Source organism: Mus pahari, chromosome 5 (assembly GCF_900095145.1).
Source record: "Mus pahari chromosome 5, PAHARI_EIJ_v1.1, whole genome shotgun sequence".
Lineage (NCBI taxonomy): Eukaryota > Metazoa > Chordata > Mammalia > Rodentia > Muridae > Mus > Mus pahari.
Genome location: NC_034594.1, coordinates 135743442 through 135769299, shown reverse-complemented (window position 1 = coordinate 135769299; position 25858 = coordinate 135743442). Strand labels below are relative to the sequence as shown.

The 25858-nt window shown below is 40.8% G+C and overlaps 1 protein-coding gene across 1 annotated transcript; it reads left to right on the top strand.

Moving 5' to 3' along the window:
- The first annotated feature begins 72 nt into the window (after positions 1-72).
- Positions 73-24174, top strand: LOC110322265 (dimethylaniline monooxygenase [N-oxide-forming] 3). The gene is made up of 10 exons (XM_021198874.2): positions 73-237; positions 757-811; positions 2159-2296; positions 9865-10053; positions 10776-10938; positions 11734-11876; positions 14260-14459; positions 19516-19871; positions 22715-22787; positions 23470-24174. The coding sequence occupies exons 3-10, from the start codon at positions 2165-2167 to the stop codon at positions 23810-23812; spliced, it is 1599 nt and encodes a 532-aa protein (XP_021054533.1). The 5' UTR covers positions 73-237; positions 757-811; positions 2159-2164; the 3' UTR covers positions 23813-24174.
- The last annotated feature ends 1684 nt before the right edge of the window (positions 24175-25858 follow it).

Sequence of the window (25858 nt, the reverse complement as noted above, 5' to 3'; positions counted from 1 at the left end):
ACAGTCTCCTGCCAGGTCTCTTGCCTAACTGGCAGTCTCTTCCCTTCTGAGAAGAGGGAGTACAGTGGACACCTCTTGCCCTGGAGGGCTATTAGGAGGGCGAATGGTGTTGGCAAGAGGCAACAAACTCTTCCCGTTGGAATCCCTTTAAAATGCAGTTGCAGGCTATAACTTTAAAGCTGCTGAATGAGGTCTCACGGAAGACCCACAACACCCTCAGTGTGATGCATCTGAATAGTACGGTTTCTCTAAATTGGAGAGCAGATCTAACCTACTTGTTATATCTGTGACTAATAATCCTGGGAGTTAGTTTGTTTGTTTGTTTGGGTTGGTTTGTTGATTGGTTTGGGGTTTCTTTTTCATAGAACAGAAATGCCAACTTTGCTACTGGCCTATCTCAAATTGTGATTCATTTTCAGTAGGATGTGGAAGGACACCATGGGCTACCACAAAAGACCTACAAAAAGTAAACTTTAGGATTGCACATAAAGAGATAGAAACTAGAACCTTAGCAACCTGGAGAGAGACTGCCACCACTAAAACAAGGGAGGAAGAGTGAAACTGGAGGTTACTAACTACTGCTAAGAGGAAAGCAGGTCTGAGTGGCCAGAGAGGTGGCCAAAAGACCAGCACATCACAGGCATGTGCTCACTTGCTACAGGATGAAGGATTATCCCTTTAAGATAAGCTCCTCCCTGTTCCAACGACTCTCCTGCACACACAAACATATAAGGTGCACAACATTTTCTCTTTCAGACTCCCCAGAAGACTAGGGGTTTAAACACAGAGAAGAAAGGAAGACAAAGGAAAGGTAAAATTAAAAATCTATTGCAAAGGGCTGAGGGAGGGAAAGTCTTGTGGGCAATGGGGGAAAGGAGCACGGAGGAGGGTCAGGTGGGTGAATGGACTTGGGTGGATCTACGTTTAGTGCGGCTGGAATGAACATAGCATGTCATTCAGCAAGTTGTCAGCTTCTTCTTTTTCCTGGGAATTATACAACATGAATCGCATGATCTAAGTCTTTTCTTTGCAGAGCTAAGGAATTTTACCTAAAAAGAAGTGTAGAAAGGTAATGGTAAAACATAAGGATAGGGAAAGATTAGGAACATAATTCTCTCTGAGGAGAGTGAGGTTGAGAATGAGTAAGAGTGGAAAGGAGTTGTTTGAAAACAATGGTTTGACTTTTGTTAAGGAAGGAAAAAGACTAGCCTTCTAAAATACTGAGGTATACATGTTATCAGTCTTGTGTTAAGTAAAATAAATATAGGTATACACATATTCTATATATGTGTGTGTACATATATGTATGCGCATGTATATACATGTGTGTACATGTGTGTGTGTTACCTATGAAGATTCAAGTACCTAAGAATCAATGCTGTAGTTAGGCCTATGAGGGCTGCATCTATATTGACTACACACAGGCTTCTTCCCCCCTCTTGATAATATTCTTTAAGTGATACAGCTAACAAAGTATTTCTACAGAATTGATAACATTATGAATTATAAGTAATGAGTTATAAATAATGCAGAGATGAATTGAAAGATGCAGGAAAATTTCATGCATTAGACAAAAATACTAGACCGTTTATAGAAGGGGATTTGAATGTCTGCAGATGATCATGAAACCTACCCTCTCACACAGAGAGACCATCACACATCTATACATGTAGCTGGGGTTGCTTTATTCACATATAAACAATTGTGTGGAGGTGCGTGTGTGTATCTTAGCTGTGAATGTGTGTCATGGATAAGTATTTGCATACCTTAGTTATGAATCTTTTAATTTGGGGAGCTGACTGAAAATAGAATACTTAACACATTGTGCTTTCACCTGCCCCTGCACATGTATGGACATGCCTCCCCCCCCCAAACAGAGACACACACCAAAAAACCAAACTTTTTAAACATGAGTTTGCGAAAGGTAGTGTTTGTAATTCAGATCACAAATCTCAAAGTTCCGGGTGAATTTGTTCAACTGCTCTTTTGCCAAGATTCAGAAAAGTGCAAACTGTGCTTTCGTGGCTAACAGGTATTCCAAACTACTCTGTAAATGTTTTCGTGCATGCCGAAGTAAAACTTCTTAGTAAATTAAAAGCAAATATCAAAATAAGTTCTTACAAAGGATGCTGGAATTGATCTCTGCACCTCTCTGCAGGCACCCATGAAGAGGCGAGTGGCCATCGTTGGAGCTGGTGTCAGTGGCCTGGCTGCCATCAGGAGCTGTCTGGAGGAGGGGCTGGAGCCCACGTGCTTTGAGAGGAGTGATGATGTTGGGGGCCTGTGGAAATTTTCAGTGAGTGAGGCATCTGGGCAATAGTCAGAGAATGGGCAGGACATCTGTGCCACAGGCAGGAAAGGGCAGGGTGGGGCAGGGCAGGGGTGGGATGCTCAGACTTGCCTAGGCACCAGTTGTGATTCCTAGCGGGATTGGATCCCACAAAATGCCACCGTGGAAGCAAGTCAAAAAATAATGTCCTTGGAGTTAGCAGAAAAATCTGATAAATCGTGAATAGGAGTCACTTGGCGATAAAAAAAAAATTCATAGTCAAATACTAGGTAAGTTTATATAATACAGATGCATGCCTTCCATATTTAAAAGCTGTCAGGTAGGGCTGAGAGGTGGCTCAGTGAGTGAAGTGCTTGGTCTCATAAGCATGAGGATTTGAGTTTGGATGCCCCCCCCCCCAATAAAAACACATAAAAATCGGGTGCACACCTAGGATACTATGTGGTGGGACAAGCCAAACCAATAATTTTGACTGCTCTCTGGTCAAACAGCCACTGAGCTCACGTTCCATGGGGATCCAACCTCACAAAATAAGGTGGGGAGTGAGAAAGACATCAAGTACCAACCTCTGGCCTCAACATGTCCATGAACATGTGTACGTTTGTCACAGAAAAATAATCAGGGTTTTAAATGTGAGGTTGCAAAGGCCAATGTTAGCGATTTAGACCACAAATTTCAATCTCTCAGGTGATCATGGAAAATAGCTTTGGCCACAACCAATTGCCTACAAATGGGTCGAGTGATTTCTGGGTTCTGAATTTTATTCCACTGGTCTGGGAGTCTGTTTTTGTGCCAGTGCTGTGCTGTTTTGATTTCTATAGCTTTGTACTATATTTTAGAGTCAGGTGATGTGATCCCTTCCAGCTTTGGGTTTTGTTGTTGTTGTTTCTTTACTTCTTTAGGGTTACTTTGGTCTGGTTTGGTTCAAGCCCGTCGTGTATATTTGTAGTCTTCTGTACTTCCGGAAGAGTTTCAGGACTTTCCCACTCATTTTTGAAGAATATGATGGGGCATGTTGATCAATTGAATAATGTGCATTAAATATGTAAATAATGATGGTAGTATGGCCAAAGTAACATTAATTCTCCCTATCTGTAAACATCAGAGGCTTCTCCCTTTGTTGAAGTCGTATTTATTACCTTTCAGCAGAACTTACAATTTTCATTGAGAAGTCTTTTACTTCTCTAGTTAAATTTATTCCTTTCTAGTTCTTTGGGGTTGGGCTTTTTTTGTTGTGTTTTGTTTGTTGGTTTGTTGGTTTGTTTGTTTGTTTGTTTGTTTGAAACTAGGACTCTCTACATAGCCCTGGTCCTGGCTGACCTGAAACTTACTATGTAGACCAGGCTGAACTCAAACTCATAGAGATCTGCCTGTCTCTGCCTCCCAAGTGCTGGGATTAGAAGCATACAATAGGCCAAGCTCCTTTGTAGTTTTGTACTAACTGAATCAGGTTCCTTTTCTGATATCTTTCTCTTTAATTTCATTAGTTATAGAGGGGGAAAAAAACAACCTCTTTAGTAAATGGCACTGAAAAAATGGATATTTACAAATAGAAGATTAAAACTTGATCTCTCTCTCAGATAGAGAGAGAGAAAGAGGAAACAAAAATGGATGAAAGACCTAACTTTAATAATCTAGAACTACAAAACTAGAAGAAAATAGAGAAGGCGCTTGTAGACATTAATACAGGTGAAGAAGAAGATAGATATGACCCCAGCAATACAGAAGATGGTAGGTGAACATCTGTATGTGTGGTACTTCACCTTCAAAAACCAATATCCCATTATTTTTAGTGAAATAGATGGAAATGAAAGTCATTGTGTTAAACAAAAAAAATGTTCTTAAGTAATTAAATGTATAGTAGTGATTACTAAAGGCTAGGAAAGATGAGAGATGGGGAAGACACTGGAAGCTTAGATAGCAGGCACCCAAGTAGACATGGATTGAAGTAATATGATCCACACTACAGTTTATTGTAACCAATTACATATTTTTAAATAACTACAAGAGACTCACCCAATCACTGTAAACACAATGTGATAACAAGGATATGAAAACCCAGTTTCTTAATCTCATCAATATGTCTTGTACCTATGCACTAAAGCATCACAAGAGTGCCTCAAAATATGCACAATTATTCCGAGTTAACATATCATTTCTAAGTGCTCTGGTTTAAGCATTGTACAGTACATACATGTATTTAATTTCTATGTAATAGCCTACAAGTCAATACAATTAAAGTAGCAATGTTGGGAGTGTGGGAGGGCACTGTGCTCAACAGAGATATGCACTCCTGAGAAAGTGCCTTCATGCGACACAACACCATCCACTTACAAAAACTACATACAATGAAATATCCTTACTTTTAAAACACAAAACACATTTGATATATTAACATATGCAGAGAGTAGTTATATCTATTTTAAATTGATAACAACTTAAATCACACATAAAATCTCTCCATCCTTGTTCCTCCAACACATTTTGCATTACTAATACAATATTTAAAATTTCTATATTGTGTATACATTCACAAGTCTTGGTAGCTATTGGTTTTGTTTGTGTGCTTATTTTAATTTATTTTATTTTTGAGATTACAATATAATTACATCCTTTTCCCTCCCTTTCCCCCTCCCATATTCTCCTCCTTGTCTCTTTCTTTTATCCATTAGTATATATATATATATATATATATATATATATATATATATATATAAAACCTACTCTGTCAGTATAATGTAATTGATCTTTAAAAAATTTTATTTTAAAATACTTCTTTGGTATTTATACAAGTTCACCATTTACTAACGACAAAAAATGTGAACTAAATAATAGTAATAATACTAACAATAATAACAATGTCAAAAATGAGAATCTGGGAATGTGGGTCAGTTGGTAGAGTTTACAAATCGATAAAATTCGAAGTATATTCAGAAGCCTTAGATTCAATTCCTAGCACCATTAAACCGGTCATAGTGGCTCACACATCTAATCTCAACACTCAGGGGCTTGAAGGAAGAGGATGTGGAAGTTCAAGACAGTTCTCAGTTATGCAGTCTCAGGCCAGCCTGGGATACATGAGGTCAAGAGGAGGAGAGAAGAGGGAAGAGGAGAGATGATGACAAAGAAGGAATGGGGAAGGAAGGGAATTTTTTAAAATCAATTTAAGATTTGGATATGGAATTATTTCTTGCAATACCCCAAACTAATGAGACAGCTGCAAAGGGCAGTGGCGAACACACTGTAAAGTCCCTTGATGCCATTTGTCACTGTCTTCTTATCCTAAGGAGCCAATCAGCAGATGTGCATGTGCTCATTACATCATTTCCTAATTCCTGGGATCTATAGAACTTACTATCTAAGGGAAAACGTTTGGGGCTAAGGCTATTTAAAAATCTTGAAATCTAGAGATTTTCCTGGATTATGTGGGCTGTCTGGAAATGTCATGTTGAGTCCCCTCCTATGAAGTAAAGGGAGACATACAAGAGACAGAAGAGAAAAGGTGCTACATTTTGTTTACAATATTGAAAATGGATGTGGAATCCCCCAGTCAATGAAGTCAGATACGTTTGACACTAAAAAGCTGGCATTCACTCAAAAAGGGAGGGAGTGGGTTCTCTCCACAGCCTCTGGGGGTGAGCATACGCTGCTAACAGCTTGTTGGGGCTACCATTGCAGGCCTACAGCACTGGAAGAGAACAAGGTCATATTTCTTTAGTTGATCACATTTGTGGCAATCTGTTACAGGAGCCACAAGAAAAACATAATTGGCTCTTCAACATTTCCAGCTCTTTTACCAACATGAGATGGGTTAAGATGGCAACCAACCAGACCCCCCAGAGCTCCCAGGGACTAAACCACCAACCAAAGAATACACATAGAGGGATCCATGGCTCCAGCCGCATATGTAGCAGAGGATGGCCTTGCCGGGCATCAATGGGAGGAGAGACCCTTGGTCCTGTGAAGGCTCAATGCCCCAGTGTAGGGGAATGCCAGAGCAGGAAGGTAGAAGTGGGTAGGTGGGTGGGGGAACACCCTCTTAGAAGCAGCAGGAGAGGGGATGGAATAGGGGGTTTCTCAGGGGTAGAAACCAGGTAAGGGGATAACATTTGAAATGTAAATAAAGAAAATATCCAATAAAGAAAAAAAAGAAAAAAGGAATAAAGAAAATATAAGGCCAGAAAAAAAGAAGAAAGAAAAAAAACAAAAGAAAAGAAATATGACTTGGCATCTTACCACCACTAGTAACCAGTTTTGGGAAAAAAACAAAAAAGATTTCAAATGAGGCCAGGAATAGGTGTCACTCAAGCCACTAGGAGTTAGCAGCCACAGACAAACACTCACTTGAGGAGCTAATAACAAAAGAATATTAATTTTGCACTTTTGTTGTTTTTGGCTTTTTAAAGTCAGAATTTTGCATTTGTAACACCTGTTCACCTTTCATAGGAATCTAAGCATTACTCAAGTGTAAGAAACAGTAGGTTCAGAAAGCCTGCTGCTGTGTAACTGTTTCATACAACACACTCTGTACCAAATGGGTTCTTACTCCATCCCCATCCAAGGCTAAAGAGAAGTACTGCCCCCTACTGCTTACCCACAGAGTAAATAAGCTACTAACTAGGCCACAGGTATAGCTAAAACTTCTGTTTCCCAGTAGTGCTCCACAAAACAATTAATCTGTAAGTTGCATTGATTTATGAGAAATTTAATGTCTTCTGCACACTAATTTTATTAATTTTTATGATTTGAAAAAATTTATACATGTATGTCCCATATCCACCACCAATTTCTCACTCCAATTCTCCTCTCCCCCCTCCCAGACACTTTGCCTTCTCAACTTCATGCCATGTATATGTATATGTATTTGATGTATATGTATATGATGTATATGTATGTGTATATGAAGTTCCAATTAGTGCTGCCTATATGCTTATGGGTGTGGATCATCCACTGGGGCTTAGGCAATATACCAGTAGACACATCCCATAGCAAAAGTAATTCTAAGCCTGCATGGGTCTGTGCTAAGTCCTCTGCATGTGTGTTCTGGTTAGTAGCTTGGTATTTTGTGGGGCTCCTAAGAGTGGGAGTGGGTGTATCTCTGACTCTTTCACCTGCTCCTGCGACCCTTTTCCTCTTACTGAGTTGCTTTTCCAAAGCTTGATGAGAGGGGTTTGCATCTAGTCTTATTATGTCTTCTTATGTGGTGTTCAGTTGATATCCCTAGGGAGGACTTGTCTTTTCTGAAGGGAAGTGGAGGATGAGTGGATCTGGGGAAGAAGGGCAGTACAGAGGTGGACGGGTATTTGGCAGAATGGAGGGAAGGGAAACTGAGGTTGGGGAGTATTGAGAAAGAAAGAAAGAAAGAAAGAAAGAAAGAAAGAAAGAAAGAAAGAAAGAAAGAAAGAAAGAAAGAAAGAAAGAAAGAAAGAAAGAAAGAAGGAAAGAAAGAAAGATAATTCTTCCCCGCCCCCAGCAGTCATTAACTGACATATTTTCTCAGCTTGGTGTGAGACCACAGGAGCCCCCTCCCTAATCCATGTCTGACTTTTTAACTGGTTGGTCTTGAGCTCTGAGAAGGTAGCCACACCTACTCGGAGTCAGTGTGTGCGGCAGTCATGTCCAGAGGACATCTTTCCACAGCACCTTCTCCATACTCTGCCTTTACATCCTTTCTGCCCTTTTCTTTTACAATGTTCCCTGGGCCTTGTCCCACATACAGCTGAATTTTTCTACTTGCATTTCCATGTTGGTGTTCAAAACATTTCAGATTTGGGGTTTTCAAGTTGGGAGACTCTATGTGAATTAACTTTTCCTTAATCCCTTCCTCTTTCCTTTTGATATCATTTATATCAAGATTCCTAAACTGGTTAGAGGCTACAAATCCCTTCCCCTGCTCAAAGTTTCATGTGGACTAGCCAGGTGCATGAGTCACATGAGCAACAGAAAGCTTGGGTCGCCTTTCAAGGTCACATTCTTTATTGAAGCAAACACAACACCTAAGCTGTAACCTGACAATAAGCAAATTTCAGCCTGGCTAGTGACACTGATCAACATGATGTAATGTTCCAGTGTTTACTAAAAGGTCATAATCCAGGTACCCATCAGCTTTGAGTTACATGAAATGTAATGAGAACTTTCTAATGGTCTACATGTTTCTCTACACACTCGCAACCATCCATAAAGATCTATAATTTAACCTTTCATCATAAAACTTAAGGTCAAACCTAGATGGCCTACAGATTTATTGTTTTCTGGGCTGCTGAAAAAGGCGGATATTTTATGTAGACCTATAGAGCTCTCAAAGCATGCATTGATGGTTTCAGAGGCCCAAGGAAAGTTTCGACTTTCTTTACATGGTCTTTACAATGTTTTTTTTCTCTTATATTAGTGTCTTGGGCTGAGAAGATGATTCAGTCAGTAAAGTGGTTTGTAGTCCTAGCACTGAGAAACAGAAGTGAAGGATTCCTGGAGCTCTCTTGCTAGTCAGCTTAGCCTTATCAGTGAGTAGATGTCACTTAAGGAGCACACACTTGAAGTTGGCCTCTACACACACACACACACACACACACACACACACACACACGCACACGCACACACACACACACATGCACACGCACACGCACACGCACACACACCATTCTATATTGTTACTTGAGAGACATTTGAAATCCAGGCCAACTAAAACAAAGTCTATAGGAGTAGCATCTAACTCTGGATTGCAGTTAGAAAGTTTGTTTGTTTTGTTGTTGTTGTTTGCATGGCTGGTTGGTTGGTTAGTTTAGGGATGTTTTGTTGATGTTGTTGTTGGTTGTGGTAGTTGTGGTGGTGGTGGTGTGTGTGAGAGAGAGGGGGGCGTGACTATGGCTACAGATGAGAACCCTGTGTCCTGATTGATCTCTGCTGAGCCTTTTCCTTCCATGTCCCTGTCTTCTCTCACCATCATCTAATTCCTCCTCTACAGTTCTAAGCATGATGCTGTAATCCTCCTCTACAGTTCTAAGCATGATGCTGTAACTTCTCTCTTTATTTACCAGTGTAAACGTTTCTATATTTCTAAAAGTTAAAACTCCATTACCTGCATAAATGTGGGCAGGCAAATTCAATATGCTTTTTTCAAAAAAAGGTAGTAGAAATTTTACAATTAATTTTAAAAGATTAGTTTTAAAATGCTCACATTTACAAATCTTGTAAATACTGTCAATCACCTATCACTGTCTTTACAATTCAAATCAACTAGTAGTTGCTGATGCAGGTGAGTTGGTGACACAATGAAATCCTGTAGAGTTGAACTATGAAAATCTCTATCACCATAGGTGATAGAAATAGGAGTGCTGATAGCATATGTCTAAAAAGAAACAAAGAAGAGGTTTCCCTTAGAAAACAAGCCATATTGAGTATATGCTTCCATACCCTTAATGACCTTGATAAAGTTCTGTGGTCAGCATCAATTGTTTAGGGTACATGAATATTTATTTATCAGCTTATCAGAGGCAATCTGTGGACAAAGGTCAGCTCATCTTACTACAGTGACTTGGAACTGAGTATTTTTACCCATCTGAACCTGTCGTTCACAGGACCATACAGAAGAGGGCAGGGCCAGCATTTACCGATCGGTCTTCACCAACTCTTCCAAAGAGATGATGTGTTTTCCAGACTTCCCCTATCCCGACGACTTCCCCAACTTCATGCATAACAGCAAGCTCCAAGAATACATCACTTCTTTTGCCAGGGAAAAGAACCTCCTGAAATACATACAGTTTGAGGTAAGGTGTTATCAGAAAAGTAGCTTCAGATATGGTGATGAGGACGTCTGAGTCTGCTGCTCTATTTATTTATTTATTTATTTATCCTGGAACTCACTTCATAGACCATGCTGGCCTTAAACTCACAGTGATCCATCTGTGTCTGCCTCTTGAGTGCTGGGACTAAAGGTTTGTGCCACCACGCCCAGCCCCTTTAACTTTCTCTGTCGATTTCAGAACACTATCTATTTCTCAGGAATCTGTCAGAAATAGACAAAACATGATCACGTGCTGTTCTTATTTCAAAACAGCACCAACTCAGGAACGAAGGAATAGATACAAGATATCCATGGGTTTATAAATTTATTAACTCCAACTTCTAAATAATCATGTGTCCAAAAGAAATTTAATGCAAAAATGCAAGCCATCTAGCACTGGATATTGTGAGACTTCTTGTGCAAGGTGGAGAAAGCCGTGCTTTTGTGAGATCATAAACTTAACCATTTGCAGTAAACAATAAAAAAATATTTTAAAACAAGATGAAAAAATATACACACTATATTAATGTATACATATAAACATACATACATACATACATACATACATACATACATACTTAATGTTCTCATTTCTTCCAAGGGACTTTTGACTTTCATTAAGAGGTACCTTTCTAATTAAGTAATTTTATCAAGAGCAATCTACTATTAGAATATTAAAGAAGACTTTCTCTCTGCATTCCTTAGACACTTGTAACCAGTATAAAAAAATGTCCTGATTTCTCAACTACTGGCAAATGGGAAGTCACCACCGAAAAGGACGGTAAAAAAGAAACAGCTGTCTTTGATGCTACGATGATTTGTTCTGGGCATCATGTATCTCCCCATGTACCAAAAGACTCCTTTCCAGGTAAGGCTGAAATTTAGGAAGCCACCTACACATCTCTCAAGAATAAACAGGCTAGTGGTATCTATTTCAGAGTGTTCTCTGATGCTAGTAACAGAGTATCTGGCAATCAAGACATTGTAGAAGAACTAGGCTTATTTTCCAAATATTTACAGCCACTAGAAAGTCTAAGCAGCATGGTAGCCAGGACTGTCTTCCATCACAACACACACACACACACACACACACACACACACACACACTCACCAGTTGCATCACAGCATGGTGAAGAAATGGAAAAAGAATAGGTTAACTCCAACCAGTGAGGATTACTACTTGAGACGGGCAGCAAAAGATTCAACAGCAAGGCTTGCGGTTTTTTTTTTTTAGAACAAAAGAACTTACTGCTCTCTCGTGTAACTAAACTCACCCTTTCCAAGGCTGATGTCCTAAATGACCAAATCACTTCCCATTTGTCTCCACCTCTTAAAGGCTTATATCCACACCTCACTACCACTATGCTGGGGACCAAGCTGGCAGCACCTGTACCTCTGGGCAATAAACTTAAGCCATTCCCAAACTGTGGTAATGTCTTTTTAATTAGACTACAAGCAACAAGCAGTCAAATTAAAACGTGTGTCTGTAGTGTGATAGATAGATAGATAGATAGATAGATAGATAGATAGATAGATATCACACACACACACACACACACACACACACACACGGAATACTAAGTTGTCTTATTTTGTGACCACTAAAATTGCTTTATTTTCATGGAAATCAAACTGATTCACATGCTTCCCACTTCTCACTCAGGACTGAACCGTTTTAAAGGCAAATGCTTCCACAGCAGGGACTATAAGGAACCAGGAATATGGAAGGGAAAACGAGTCCTGGTGATTGGCCTGGGCAACTCAGGCTGTGACATTGCCGCAGAACTCAGCCACGTAGCTCAGCAGGTACCGTATCCCACATGCTCCACAGACAATCTTAAAGGAACAGAAGCCATTATGTGAAAGCCGTGCTATGGAATGGGTGGCATGTGAACTCCAGGTGATATTTCATATGCCGCAGCATTGTAGGTGACACGTGTGGTTTGAAATGGCTTTATAGGTATCACTGGCAATTCTTCCCTCCCAGCTAGCTTCTTGAGACGTTTGTATACCTCGTGTGTGTGTGTGTGTGTGTGTGTGTGTGTGTGTGTGTGTGTGTGTGTGTGTGATCTAAAGCTAACGTGGACTTGAGGTTACAGTTATGACTGAAACTTAGACAAGTGGTTCTGGACTTGTGGGTTTCTGGTCTCCTCGTCAATAAAACAGATAAAAACAGAACCAATTTAGAAATGAGATTGTTATGGAGTTAAAACAGCATTCAGTCGATAAAAATAGAGAGTCCCGTGTTCACTGCACGTGTGCATTTGAGGTTACTTGTTGTTCCAGGGACTGGCATGCTGGTTTGGAGAAAGAATGTTGAGCAAAGCAAACATAACCTCACTCTTGAACTCCAAGCTCTTAGGTCAATGCTCTCAGGTATAAATTATCACTGTGAAAAGGGCTAGGAAAGAAAACACAGCACACAATCCGTGTGATTGACGGGGGTGATCTATCCACGTGTGGAGGAAAAGACCCCTGGAGATGACAGCACACATGCAGACCAGTGCTGAGAAAGGCAGGAGGGTATGGGAAGAGGTGTCCAGGTAGGAGGTCTCAAAGTAAGATGCTGTGGTCTCTCAAAAATGGACACCAGGCCTCAGGGCTGCATGTCAGTGGGTCTGGGTAAGAAGGATGTGAAGGGAAGCTGAAAAGAAGATGGAGAGGGGGTGAGGAAGGTCTTTTCAGGGTGTGACTTTAGACAAATGTCAACCCCTCACTCTAAAAGATTCATTAAGGGTTAATAAGAACAAAGGCAGGAATCCAGTTCCCAGATGTTATGTCTCCTAGTGTAATATAAGCCCAGTATAGATCCCGAATAAAGTTTCTGGGCATCCCCAGCAGATGTCTAGATATCTCCAGGATATTGCAGTTTAGATGTACAGATACCATGTCAAGACAAATGGTATAAAAATCTATTCCTAGGCTTCTATTCATGCTACACTTGATAACCAGGAGGCATACAAAGAAATTTACCACATGGCCTTCCTTCTCAGGAGGTAGTAAAATTTAGCCAACACACACGTTCACACACACACACACACTCACACACACACTCTCTCACAGACACTGACACACACAAACAAGCTCAAGCAAGAACTAAGCAGAATGCAGGATAACAGTATAAGAGCTACCACTGGAATGAAGGATAAAAAGATAATTCTGTCACCAAATGCCTAAAAGATTGTAGAGTCTGAGGCCATACCAAGGAGGTGGACCGGAACCCATTCTTGAAAACCATACCACTGAAGTGGTGTCAATAGCTGTTCTTAGAAGGGGAAAAGACAGCAAAGAAAGAAAACAGGACCCAGCACTGTGTGTTAGAGGGTTTCTGACTCATCTTGATGAAATGAAAGTTCTTAATAGTAACAATAGATATACTGCATCGGGGTGCTTTAGTACTCCCCATCAGTGAGTGCCTTTAACTGTTGGTACAAGGTCCTTGAATCCTGTTTTTCCCACTGGAGGGAAAAAAAAAAAGAAGATAGCTGAAAACAGAAACATCAACAAGTTCTTAGATGACTCAGGGGAGTGTAAGCTCTGAGTGGGAGAAGACCTAACCAGGTTAGCATTCTCAACTGACCCTCATGCAAATCTGAATTTGTAGATGCCATTTCCTTCTGTTTTAGGAGAAGAGAAACAAGATTATATTGTTAAAGCAATCTTCCCCATGTCCTATCATTTAGCGATCAGAGGGCCAAGATTTTTTGGCTGTAATGTCCTGGTCATAACTTGCTTGCCTTATTTTACACCAATGCCTACTTTGAGATAATAATTGCTTCTTTATAGACATCAGTAATTGGGAGAGCACTGAGATAAATATAAAGTGAATTCATATTGGTGGTCAGTTGTGCTGAGGATTGAAGGAAGTTGGTTCCAGTCAGCAGAAGCAGATTGGAGCTGAGGAGGCTTGTATGAAATGCTCTTAGAGTCAGTGTCTCCCGGGAAGGAAAGCTAGCTTCCTTTTGCCTATGCAACAATTTTGAAGGATTGGGAGCCAAGGGATTTCTACTTCCTCCTAGCAAAAACAAAACAACAACAACAACAACAACAACAAAAACCCAACAGCAACCCAACTCTCAAGAACAAGAGTAACAAGTTCATCCCTAGAGACGCGGAAGGCATCCTACAATGAGCACTACACTCATTACATTTAGCATTTCTGGATTTGTTTGTTCATTTGTTTATCCAGGTCATCATCAGCTCCAGAAGTGGTTCTTGGGTGATGAGCCGTGTCTGGGATGATGGCTATCCTTGGGACATGATGGTGCTTACACGGTTTCAAACTTTCCTCAAGAACAACTTACCCACAGCCATCTCTGACTGGTGGTACACAAGGCAGATGAATGCCAGATTCAAGCATGAAAACTATGGCTTGATGCCTTTAAACAGGTAACATGGACTAAAACGTGATGGGCCTGCCAAATTTGATTTCTATGTCAACAGCCCTTGACGTGTGTTGTAAGCACAAAACAAATCAAAAATATTCACAAAGTAATCACATCTCATGTTATCAAAAGATAAAGAACTGCAAATATTGGGACCGATTTTCACACATGTTCCTTACCAGATTTGTACATCTAGGAAGTTAGGTAATACTGAAGCAATCAGTTCCCACAGTAATAGTAATAAAAATAAATATGTTTTATAACTTCATATATTACCAGAGTCATACCTAGTCGCCCTTTAAGCTTTAGCATATATTATGACATGTACCCTGACAAGTATGAAGAGGGCTCTGTTTGTTCTCCTGCTTTTCAGAAAAGAAAACTGAAGTACAACAGAGTTAATAATCCTACCAAGGTCCCACATCGAGGGAGTAAGAACAACCTTCAGTACAAACCCAGATCTGCGTTGTTCTTTATCCATTTACTCTGTGATCTCATGCTGAATGTCAAAGCTGCTGCTAACAAAAACTCTGTGAAGCCTGCTACATAAGAAATGGCTTCAACATTGGATACAAATCTCAAGGTCCCTACAAAGAAATCGACTAAGCTAATACAAAAGAAATACTTACTATGTCAGACCCTAAATTAAGTCTTTGTGGATACAACAGTATCTAGAACAAACGGAATCCCACCCTACTGGAATACACTCTTCTTAGCTGTAAACAGACAATATGCTTAGCAGAAGGTTGTATGTTGATAGAAGCAAGGGTGATGGAAAGTTCTATTAGCATAGTCTTCAATGGGGTCCTTGAATTAGGTCTCAGAGGAAAGGGGACTTTTAAAAGCAAAACCCTAAAGGAAATGTGTGAAAGAACTGCAAGGCTATCTAGGAAAGAGTGTTATAGAGGATACAGTCGGGGCCTCTCTTCAGGGTAGGGCTGGCATAATCAACAAGCAGTGTGAGCTCCTGTTACTGGAGAGAAGAGGTAGGCATGGAAAAGAAACCAGAGATATGGAAACATCCAACTGGCATTGCATCTTACAGACCTTGTGAGAGCCTGGCTTTTACTCTAAAGGCAACAGGAAGCTGAACATCCAAAAATATTAGTGATAATATCTAAGTTAATGCTGGGGATACTTTAGCTACACTAGTCACTGTCATTCAGTGAGAGGCAGAGCATGGACAGATGTTCAGTGTGACCAGTTCACACGCTTTTGTCAGAACTGGGGTAGAGTGTATACCCAGCGTGTGGGAGGCCATCAATTCAATCCTAACTACCAAAACAATGTGTTCCTAAAGTAGCTGTTAAAAAACAATATGATAGAGATTGGTGTCCAGGAGTAGGACATTGAAAGTGTTCATTGAAAGGAAACATACCTGGGATTTTCTTTTCTTTTTTTTTTTCTTTTTTTTTTTAATGGATATTTTCTTTATTTACATTTCAAATGGTATCCCCTTTCCCAGAAACTGCCTATCCCATCCCTTCTCCCCCTGCCTCTATGAATGTGTTCCTCCACCCACCCAACCACTCCCACCTCCCCACCCTCGATTTCCCAACACTGCAGCATCTATCCAGACTTCACAGGACCAAGGACCACTCCTCCCATTGATGCATGACAAGGCCATGCTCTGCTACATATGCAGCTGGAGCCATGGGTACTCCTTGGTTTCTGGCTTACTCCCTGAGAGCTCTGGGGGTTCTGATTGGTTGATATTGTTGTTCTTCCTATGGGGTTGCAAACCCCTTCAGCTCCTTCAGTCCTTTCTCTAACTCCTCCATTGGGGACCCTGTGCTCAGTCCAATGGTTGGCTGAGAGCATCTGCCTCTGTATTTGTTAGGCTCTGGCAGGGCTTCTCAGAAGACAGCTATATCAGGCTCCTGTCAGCATGCACTTCTTGGCATCCACAATAGTGTCTGGGTTTGGTGACTGTATATGGGATGAATCCCCAGGTGGGGCAGTCTCTGGATGGCCTTCACTTCAGTCTCTGCTCTACATTTTATCTCGATATTTGCTCCTGTGCGTATTTTGTTTTCCTTCTAAGAAGAACCAAAGCACCCACACTTTGGTCTTCCTTCTTCTTGAGCTTCATGTGGTCTGTGAATTGTATCCTGGGTATTTGGAGCTTTGGGGCTAGTATCCACTTATCAGTGAGTGCATACCATGTGTGTTCTTTTGTGATTGGGTTACCTCACTCAGGGTGATATTTTCTAGTTCCATCCATTTGCCTAAGAATTTCATGAATTCATCATTATTAATAGCTGAGTAGTACTCCATTGTGTAAATTTACCACATTTTCTGTATCCATTCCTCTGCTGAGGGACATCTGGGTTCTTTCCAGCTTCTGGCTACAATAAATAAGACTGCTATAAACATAGTGGAGCATGTGTCCTTACTACATGTTGTAGCATCTTCTGGGTTTATACCCAGGAGTGGTATTGCTGGGTCTTCAGGTAGTACTATGTCCAGTTTTCTGAGGAGCCGACAGACTGATTTCCAGAGTAGTTGTACCAGCTTGCAATTCCACCAGCAATAGAGGAGTGTTCCTCTTTCTCCACATCTTCGCCAGCATCTGCTGTCACCTGAGTTTTTGATTTTAGCCATTCTGACTTGTGTNAGGTGGAATCTCGGGGTTGTTTTGATTTGCATTTCTCTGAAAATGAAGGATGTTGAACATTTCTTTAGGTACTTCTCGATCATTCGATATTCCTCAGTTGAGAATTCTTTGTTTAGTTCTGTAACCCATTTTTTAATAGGGTTATTTGTTTCTCTGGAGTCTAACTTCTTGAGTTCTTTGTATATATTGAATATTAGTTCTCTATTGGATGTAGGACTGGTAAAGATCTTTTCCCAATCTGTTGGTTGCCGTTTTGTCCTATTGATAGTGTCCTTTGCCTTACAAAAGCTTTGCAATTTTATGAGGTCCCATTTGTCGATTCTTGATCTTAGAGCATAAGCCATTGGTGTTCTATTCAGGAAATTTTTCCCTGGGCCCATGTGTTTGAGGCTTCTCCCCCACTTTCTCCTCTATAAGTTTTAGTCTATCTGATTTTATGTGGAGGTCCTTGATTCACTTGGACTTGAACTTTGTATAAGGAGATAAGAATGGGTTAATTTGCACATTTTGTCAAGCTGACCCCAGTTGAACCAGCAGCATTTGTTAAAAATACTGTCTTTTTTTCCACTGGATGGTTTTTAGCTCCTTTGTCAAATATCAAGTGACCATATGTGTGTGGGTTCATTTCTGGGTCTTCAGTTCTATTCCGTTGATCTTCCTGCCTGTCTCTGTACTATTACCATGCAGTTTTTATCACTATTGCTCAGCAGTACAGCTTGAGCTCAGGGATGATGATTCCCCCAGAAGTTCTTTTATTGTTGAGAGTAGTTTTTGCTATCCTGGGTATTTTGTTGTTTCAAATGAATTTGAAAATTGCTCTTTCTAACTCTGTGAAGAACAGATTTGGAATTTTGATGGGGATTACATTTAATCTGTAGATTGCTTTCGGCAAGACGGCCATTTTCTGTTACACATGATAAAGGATGTGATAGCGAGAAGAGCTTGAAAAAATAATATCTTTAAAACTTTTGATCTGAGAGAGAATACAGCTGGTGTTTACTGAGATATAGAAGCCTCTGGAAAGAACAGAGCTTTAGCTTTAGCCACAGCAAAACTAAGATGCCATGATGCAGGAAAAATATGTCGAATGGCTGTGGAATACACAGAAGAGAGGTTCAAATTCTTACACCCTCTCTTGAAGGATGAATGTAGGTGTAGGGGGCAAAAAGACTGAAGTTGGAGTTCTGGGGTGTAAACTATTTGCTCAGTAATCTGGTGAGAAAGGGAACATCAGCAACAGAGACAGACAGACAGACAGACAGACAGACAGACAGACACGGAAGCAGAGACACCGAGTAGTCACATTAAGAAAGGAACTAAGAAAAAAACGATGATCTTTGACGATCTTTTGAAATACATTGTATTTCAGGAGGGAAGATAAGATCAATTAAGCCAATAGTTACTAATAAGTTCAGCAAGATAAGTGAAATGGACCACTGGACTTACCAGCTCTATTCTGATGGCCTTGGCAAAGTCCGTCTCAGTGAGGCTGGGATGCTTAAAGACTGGTGTTTAATGAGTTTAATACAAGTGGCAGGAAGGAAGCGTACAGTTGAGGCCTTTCCACCCAGAGTTCCAATTGATCTTCCTGTCTCCGTTTCTTCTCCAGAGAGGTCCTCCTAAAGTTTCTTCTCGTAACTGTCTTAGCTATACCATAGCAAAGCCATTTCCCTGCATGTCATTCAAGTTCAGAATGATCTGCATGCATGAGGATTTTACTGTTGAAAAATAAGGAACTCTTTTCGGATCCCCAGTGCTTCAAACTGTTCCCCCTCCTTCTAGCCTTATCTGAGTTCCCAGGGGTGCCTGACTTGGCTCAAGGTGTGCAATTACTTCATGTGGCTCCCATTTCACCAGCCTACAGAAACCCTGCTATAGCTTTCTTATGTTTTTTTTCTTTCACTCACCCAAGTTTATCTAGCCATGGCCAGTTTGAAAACATAAGAATAAAGGTTAATGCTGTTGGCACTTTATCTGTGCTACAGACAACAACATTCTTCATGTTATTTAGATATCCCTGTGACCCAAGATACCTGATATTGACATTCCAGAAGAGAAAAAAAAAATGAGGCACAGGGAATTTAAGAGGACTTAATCCTCACAATGTCATAGGTAATAAGAAGTAATGAGAAGACTTTAGAAACTAGGTACTTTACGTTCGAACTTTTCTTGATAAATGCTTTGCTAGTTGCTGGAGATGGTTGTCCATTTTGAGATTTGGAACAAGCCATATGGATGAGAAGGAATAGGCCAAAAGCAACTTCTCTTACTTCCTACATGCCTCATGTCCATTTTATTCCTCTAATGCATTAATGATATTCTATACCTTGGGGAAAACTCTTTGTTTTGTTCCTTTTAAAAAAAAAAAAAACAACTTGTATAGAGACTAAGGCAGCATGCAAACATTACTGTTACAATGTCCTCATCTCTGCTGTCCATACAGAACACTCAGGAAAGAGCCTGTGTTCAATGATGAGCTCCCAGCCCGCATCCTGTGTGGCATGGTGTCCATCAAGCCTAATGTGAAGGAGTTCACAGAGACATCCGCTGTGTTTGAGGATGGGACCGTGTTTGAGGCCATTGACTGTGTCATCTTCGCCACAGGCTATGGCTATGCCTACCCCTTCCTGGATGACTCCATCATCAAAAGCAGAAATAATGAGGTCACCTTGTACAAAGGCATCTTCCCTCCTCAACTAGAGAAACCAACCATGGCAGTGATTGGCCTGGTCCAGTCCCTGGGTGCCGCCATCCCCACAACTGACCTCCAGGCACGCTGGGCAGCACAAATAATAAAAGGTAAGTGGCCCAAAAATATTCACTAGTGGAGTCTAATGAGAGTATTTTTCAGAGTCTAAACAATAATCCCAATTACCGGGACCTATCAAGCTTTGAGAATCTGTAACTCTATGTCCATTGGTGCTCTATTCTATAAACAATTTAAAATATGTCACTGGGTTATTATATGCAATAGTAAGAGATTATTAAGAATTTTTGCTACTTGCAATTCCTGGGAACTGACTGTTACCTGAGTCCCTTGATTAGATAAGAACTCCAAGAGTTCTAGGTCCTAACTGCACAACAACTTTAGTTAAATTGTGATTTCAGACTGAATAGAATTACATGGCTTGAAATGGGGATGGGGAAAGACAGTTCCAGGCCAGTACCCAGCCAACCTCAGATATCTACAGCAGTGGAAGCACACTTTCTGGGAAGGCGGTGGTTTTCCTGTACTCTTTTCTTCTCTGCAGTGTGTTCTGTTAGTTAAGGGCAAGCAGGGGTTGATTACAGGCAGGAAGTACTGGGTGTGAGAAATGTACAATCCCTAAGATATGAGGAAACACATTATTCACACTTTCAAAAAGAAAACCAAACAACATACTTGTTTGAGGTCGGACCAGGAAGGCAGGCAGCCTCCTCTCATAACAGAGCTGGGATCAGAGCCACGGCAAAGTCTGAAGGACATAGCTGTGGGCAACCACAGATCGTAAGGCTGAGGAGAGCCATGATAAACAAAAGACAGAGATGTCAGAATATATTGAGCAAAGTTTAATTGAACCTTAAATTATGAAACTTCTTGATGAGGGAGTTTTTGCAAAGGGAATTCCTTTTGAAGCCATAGCTAAGGTTTCTAGAACTACTGTGACTTGCAGGATTTAGACACTCCCTGTGGTGTCAAAGCCTAGAATATGCCACTGTACACCCAGCTGGGCTATCAGGCTGCCTCCCCATATCAGTATGTTCCTACTCAGTAGTGACCCCTCTGAATCTCCTCTGCCTGCTCAGACAGAGATTTGAGGTGGTCTCAGGCGTGAAAGTTGCTCCAGCAAAACAGGAGCAGCCACTCAGACATCAGATTTCCATCTCCGAGAGGCTGGAGCTAAAGGAAGGTCACTAATCCTCTGTAAGCACAGTAGTTGTAACTTGAGCTCTGAGAAAAGAAAATAAGGAAAAAAAGCAGAAGTTGAAGGTGGTAAAATGGCTCAGTTGACACGGATGTTTGATGCCAAGACTGATATACATGAGGTAGAAGAAAAACACTGATTCTCACAAACTGTCCTCTGGCACACACACACACACACACACACACACACACACACACACACACACTATGATACATGCATGCATAAATAGATAGAAAGCAAATAATAAATAAATAAATTTGTAACAGTAACCTTGAAGGAGAACACGCAAAGTGGACATTCAACAGGAAACTGATGGTCTTACAAGAGATAGGCTATTGAGAAAGCAAATTACTTGGGGAGAATCTAAGCAATGGATAAGAGCTGGGGATTTAGTGCAGTGGTGAGCACCTACCTGATGAGCCCAGTGCACTGGATTTGACTCCCAGAACCTAGGAAAAAATCAGAACCCCAGGACAAAGGAACCAATTACCCCCCTTTTATAGATAAATTTTAATCTCATTCAAAAGTAATTCAAATTGCATCTCATCACCTGGCATCTCACTTACCCTTGGTGGATTTGGATAGTCCATAATCTCAGTCGCATTCAACAACTCTTGTTTCTCCACCAAGAGATTTGGGGATTCATTAAATTCTTAGAGAAAATTTTTCTCTTGAATCTTGAAAAACAATCAGACCAGAGAGATGGCTCATTCAGTAAGCACTTGTCACAAAGGCAGGAGAGCCAGAGTTCAGAGCCCTAGCAGCCATGTAAAACTCCCAGGTATGTCAGATCATGCCTTTAACCGTAGTTCTAGGGACAGTGGGCAGACACAGGAGGGCTCCTAGCACTTGCCCACCTGATTGTCTAGCCAGTTGGTGAGTTCCCTGTTCAAAGACAGACACTATCTCAAAAACTGAGTCAGAGAACTATAGAGGACACTTGAGGTTGACCTCTGACGTCTCCTCATTCTCTGGCTCCTCCTTTCTCTATCTCTATGTTTCTTGTCTCTTGTCTATCTCTGTCTGTCTCTGTATCTATCTATCCATCTATTTATCTCTATCTATCTATGTATCTATCTATCATCTATGTCTTCTCTCTTATACAACACACACACACACACACACACATGCAAACAGGTACTTACACATACTTCACACACACACAAAGAATCCTGAAAATAATTGCAATTCACTTGCAGTAGACAACAATTTATAGAAAATATTCTCTAGAATATGATTGAAAGTTTAGAGTATAACTCTTTAATTGTCATTAAACATCTGGTATTTTTAAGAACCAAGGTGCAAAGATGATTACATAATAGGCTTTCATTATGCTGACAAGGGCGGCTTCTGAGAGGAGTAGGACTTCCACATCAATCTAAAAATAGTCACCGACTCATTTGCTTAAGATTGTTTTGCTGAGCAGTAAACGGCCAAAATGAAAACAGCCTCAGGAAGATGTCTCAGTGGCTAAGGACACCTGCCACAAAAGCCTGAGGGCCTGCCCTGAGTGTCGTTCCCAAGACTCAGTAGAAAGAGAGAAGTGATTCCTGAAAGTTGTCCTATGACACCAGCCCCCACCTATGCCATGGCTTGCATACATCACACACACACACACACACACACACACACACACACACGTACACAGATAATAAATACTTTTTAGGATGAAAATGTATTGTGATTCCGTAATCCACTGAGAAGAAAAAATACCAGGTCCCTCCCTTCTTTTTTCAGGAACTTGCACTTTGCCTTCTATGAACGACATGATGGATGATATTGATGAGAAAATGGGGAAAAAGCTCAAATGGTAAGATTACTCAGGGTAGCGTAGACCTAGGATCCACATCAAGAAATCAGAATCTGTCGATATTCAAAACTGATTTGGTCTTGGATGATCCTTAACGATATGAACAGAACCAAAGCTGTGAGCCACATTCTGACATCCAAGAACCATTACCTGAGGCTTCCTCACCTGCCACTGCATTGGGTCCTACTAAGTGCAAAATGCACTTATTACACCCTCGCCCTTATCCCTGTCTTCTGCAGTACTTCTCAGAAAGGACTGCAAACGGGATGAACTCAAAGTAATTAGGGAAATGTAGCAAAGCAGAATTCTGTTCTCTAGCCCAGAAATCTTTCACGACGTAGAGAATGCTTCTAGTAGATGCTTTAAACGAAAAAGACTACTCGGCAGCAGGAGAATGAAACTAGAACCCTGGGCTCCATCCCTGGTTCCGTCACTAAACATCTCAAGAACTGTGAATGAATAACTTCACTTGAGCAATAGGCAATTTTCCATTTGCTAATAGGGGCAAAAGTGTTCTTCACTGCTCTGTAGTATTGGGGAATTCCAAAATGAGATATGAAATATTTCTCAGTAACACAAGAGAATATCGGCTGGCCCTGACGGGAAGACCTGGGTTGCTATCCCTGTTCCTGTTCCTGCGAAGCCTGGTTGTCACAGACTGTCTCTCCTCTCCCATCTCTAGGTTTGGCAATAGCACTACCATCCAGACAGATTACATTGTTTATATGGATGAACTGGCCTCCTTCATTGGCGCAAAGCCCAGTCTCCTACGGCTGTTTCTCAAGGATCCCAGGTTGGCCGTAGAAGTGTTCTTTGGCCCTTGCAGCCCCTACCAGTTCCGGCTGGTAGGGCCGGGGAAGTGGTCGGGAGCCCGGAACGCCATCCTAACGCAGTGGGACCGGTCACTGAAGCCTATGAAGACGCGTGTCGTCGGTGGAGTTCAGAAGCCTTGCTTATATTCCCATTTGCTCAGGCTCCTGGCTCTTCCCGTTCTGCTCATTGCTTTTTTCCTTGTGTTGATCTGACTGTGAGTCCCTCTAGAATTTCTGAGAGTCACCGACAACAGCCAGACAAGAACTTCGCTATTTAAAAATTAAGATTTCCTCTCCCTTTCCTGGTCAAGATCATTTGCCAGAACTCTAGACGTTAATTAGTAAGCAAGACAACGTTTTGCTCTGGCTTTTTCAGAATCATGCTGATCTGCAGTGGGCATAAGTCCATTTCTCTTTAAGTTCCCCCAACAATTTGTAACGAGATTGGTATTTTTATGGACAACTTGTATCATCTCTGGAAACGGTTGGCCATGATTCCTTTTCTCTTTTAAACAATGCTTGAAAGATGTACTTCAGATCCAGAGAGTGAATAAAATAGAGCATTTAGAATATGACCTTCTTGGACTGCTTCTCTAAACTCGTTGTGAGGTTGATCAGAAAGTTTGACTATCGCATTCTATTTTTATTTTATTTATAATGCTCCAGCCATTGTCCCTTGCTCCCTAGCAACACAGTATAGAAATCTGACTCACACCGAAAGTTAGCACAAATTGGCTCACTTCACTGATAAGAAAATCATTAAAACAAGAGAAGAAACTCTCCGACACAGAGCAAGTAAATAATCACAGTGATGAGTAACATCTGTGCCTTTGAGTTGCTACAGGAGGCATTTTAGAAAGTGGAATTTCTTAGTGCTGGGACTTGAATCTGATAACTGCTCTCTAGGGAGCCCCAGGGTATACTATTGGAGGTGATGATACCTTCCAGAGGTGGGGTCCAGCTGGAAATCCACGGATCATTCGATGGAGCAAAGCCCTTGGTTTCTTCTCTCTGGTCTTGGCTTGGTATGCAGTGACATCTGCTAGTTCACCTCTGTGCTCCCACTGCTCTGTCTACTACCCAAAGGGGACACAAGGAACTCAGCCAGAGCCAGTGACTCACACTCTCCAACTGTGAAGTGCCTCAAGCATTTCATCACAGCAACAAAAATCTAAGACAGTTATTTTTCAGGAATCACAAGGCCAACAGATCAGGAAATGACTGTCATTCAAAGGCCAGAGGAAATGACTGCCATTCGAAGGCCAGCTCGTTGTACGCGTAGATCCCCTTGGTAAAGTCTTAGAAACTCAGAAAGATGAGATATTCAAGAGTGTGCTCCAAAATATAAATCACTGATATATCAGAAAAAGAAAAGAAAGAAAAGTCTATCTTGACACAAACAAAGCACAGCGTATGCAATGTAACACAAGCAGTCTCTGGATAGAAATTTATCATGCTAAATATCCATGGTGGAACAAGAAAGGATGATCAAGAGAATGGAAGCTCAGAACGGTAACTCATGTCTATAATCCTAGCATGAGGGTGGGGGGGGAATGGCGGGAGTTGAGGCTAAAGGTTTTCAAATTTGACCCTGACTCGGAAACAACAAAAATCTATTTCAGACCTAAAGGAAGTAGGGAAAAGACTAAGCTTAAGGCTGTCCAGGAAAAACTAAAGGTCAGAGAAAACACATGATAATTGGAGCAGAAAAGTCAACAAACCAAGACTTGGTGTTTTAAAGGGATAACTCAAGCTGTGTCTGGCCATTCGGCTAGACAAACTGGGATGAAAGGGAGAGTAAGGAAACAATACGTTTAAATAAGATCAGAACCGAGAGACAATATTAAAGGTAATAGCATGTTTTTAAGAACTCTAAGAGACAACTGTGAATAATTACAGATCAACAGATGGGAGAATCTAAAAGAAATGGATAAATTCTACAGAAACATTTTTTCTCCCATGAATAAATAGAAAGAAAATAAAAAGCACAGCAAATAACAAATAAAGAAATTAAACCAGTAATGAAAGAAAGTCCTGAACCAAAGGGAGCTCATTGCTGAATTCTCCCAAATATTTGAGGAATTAATACCAATTTTTCTCAGGCTTTTCTAGAAACATCAAAGTAAAAGGAATGTTTCCAAACTGGTTTTACTGGGATAGGAGTGTACTGGCAACAATGTTGGACAAGACATTACAAGAAAAGAAAGAAAGAAAGAAAGAAAGAAAGAAAGAAAGAAAGAAAGAAAGAAAGAAAGAAAG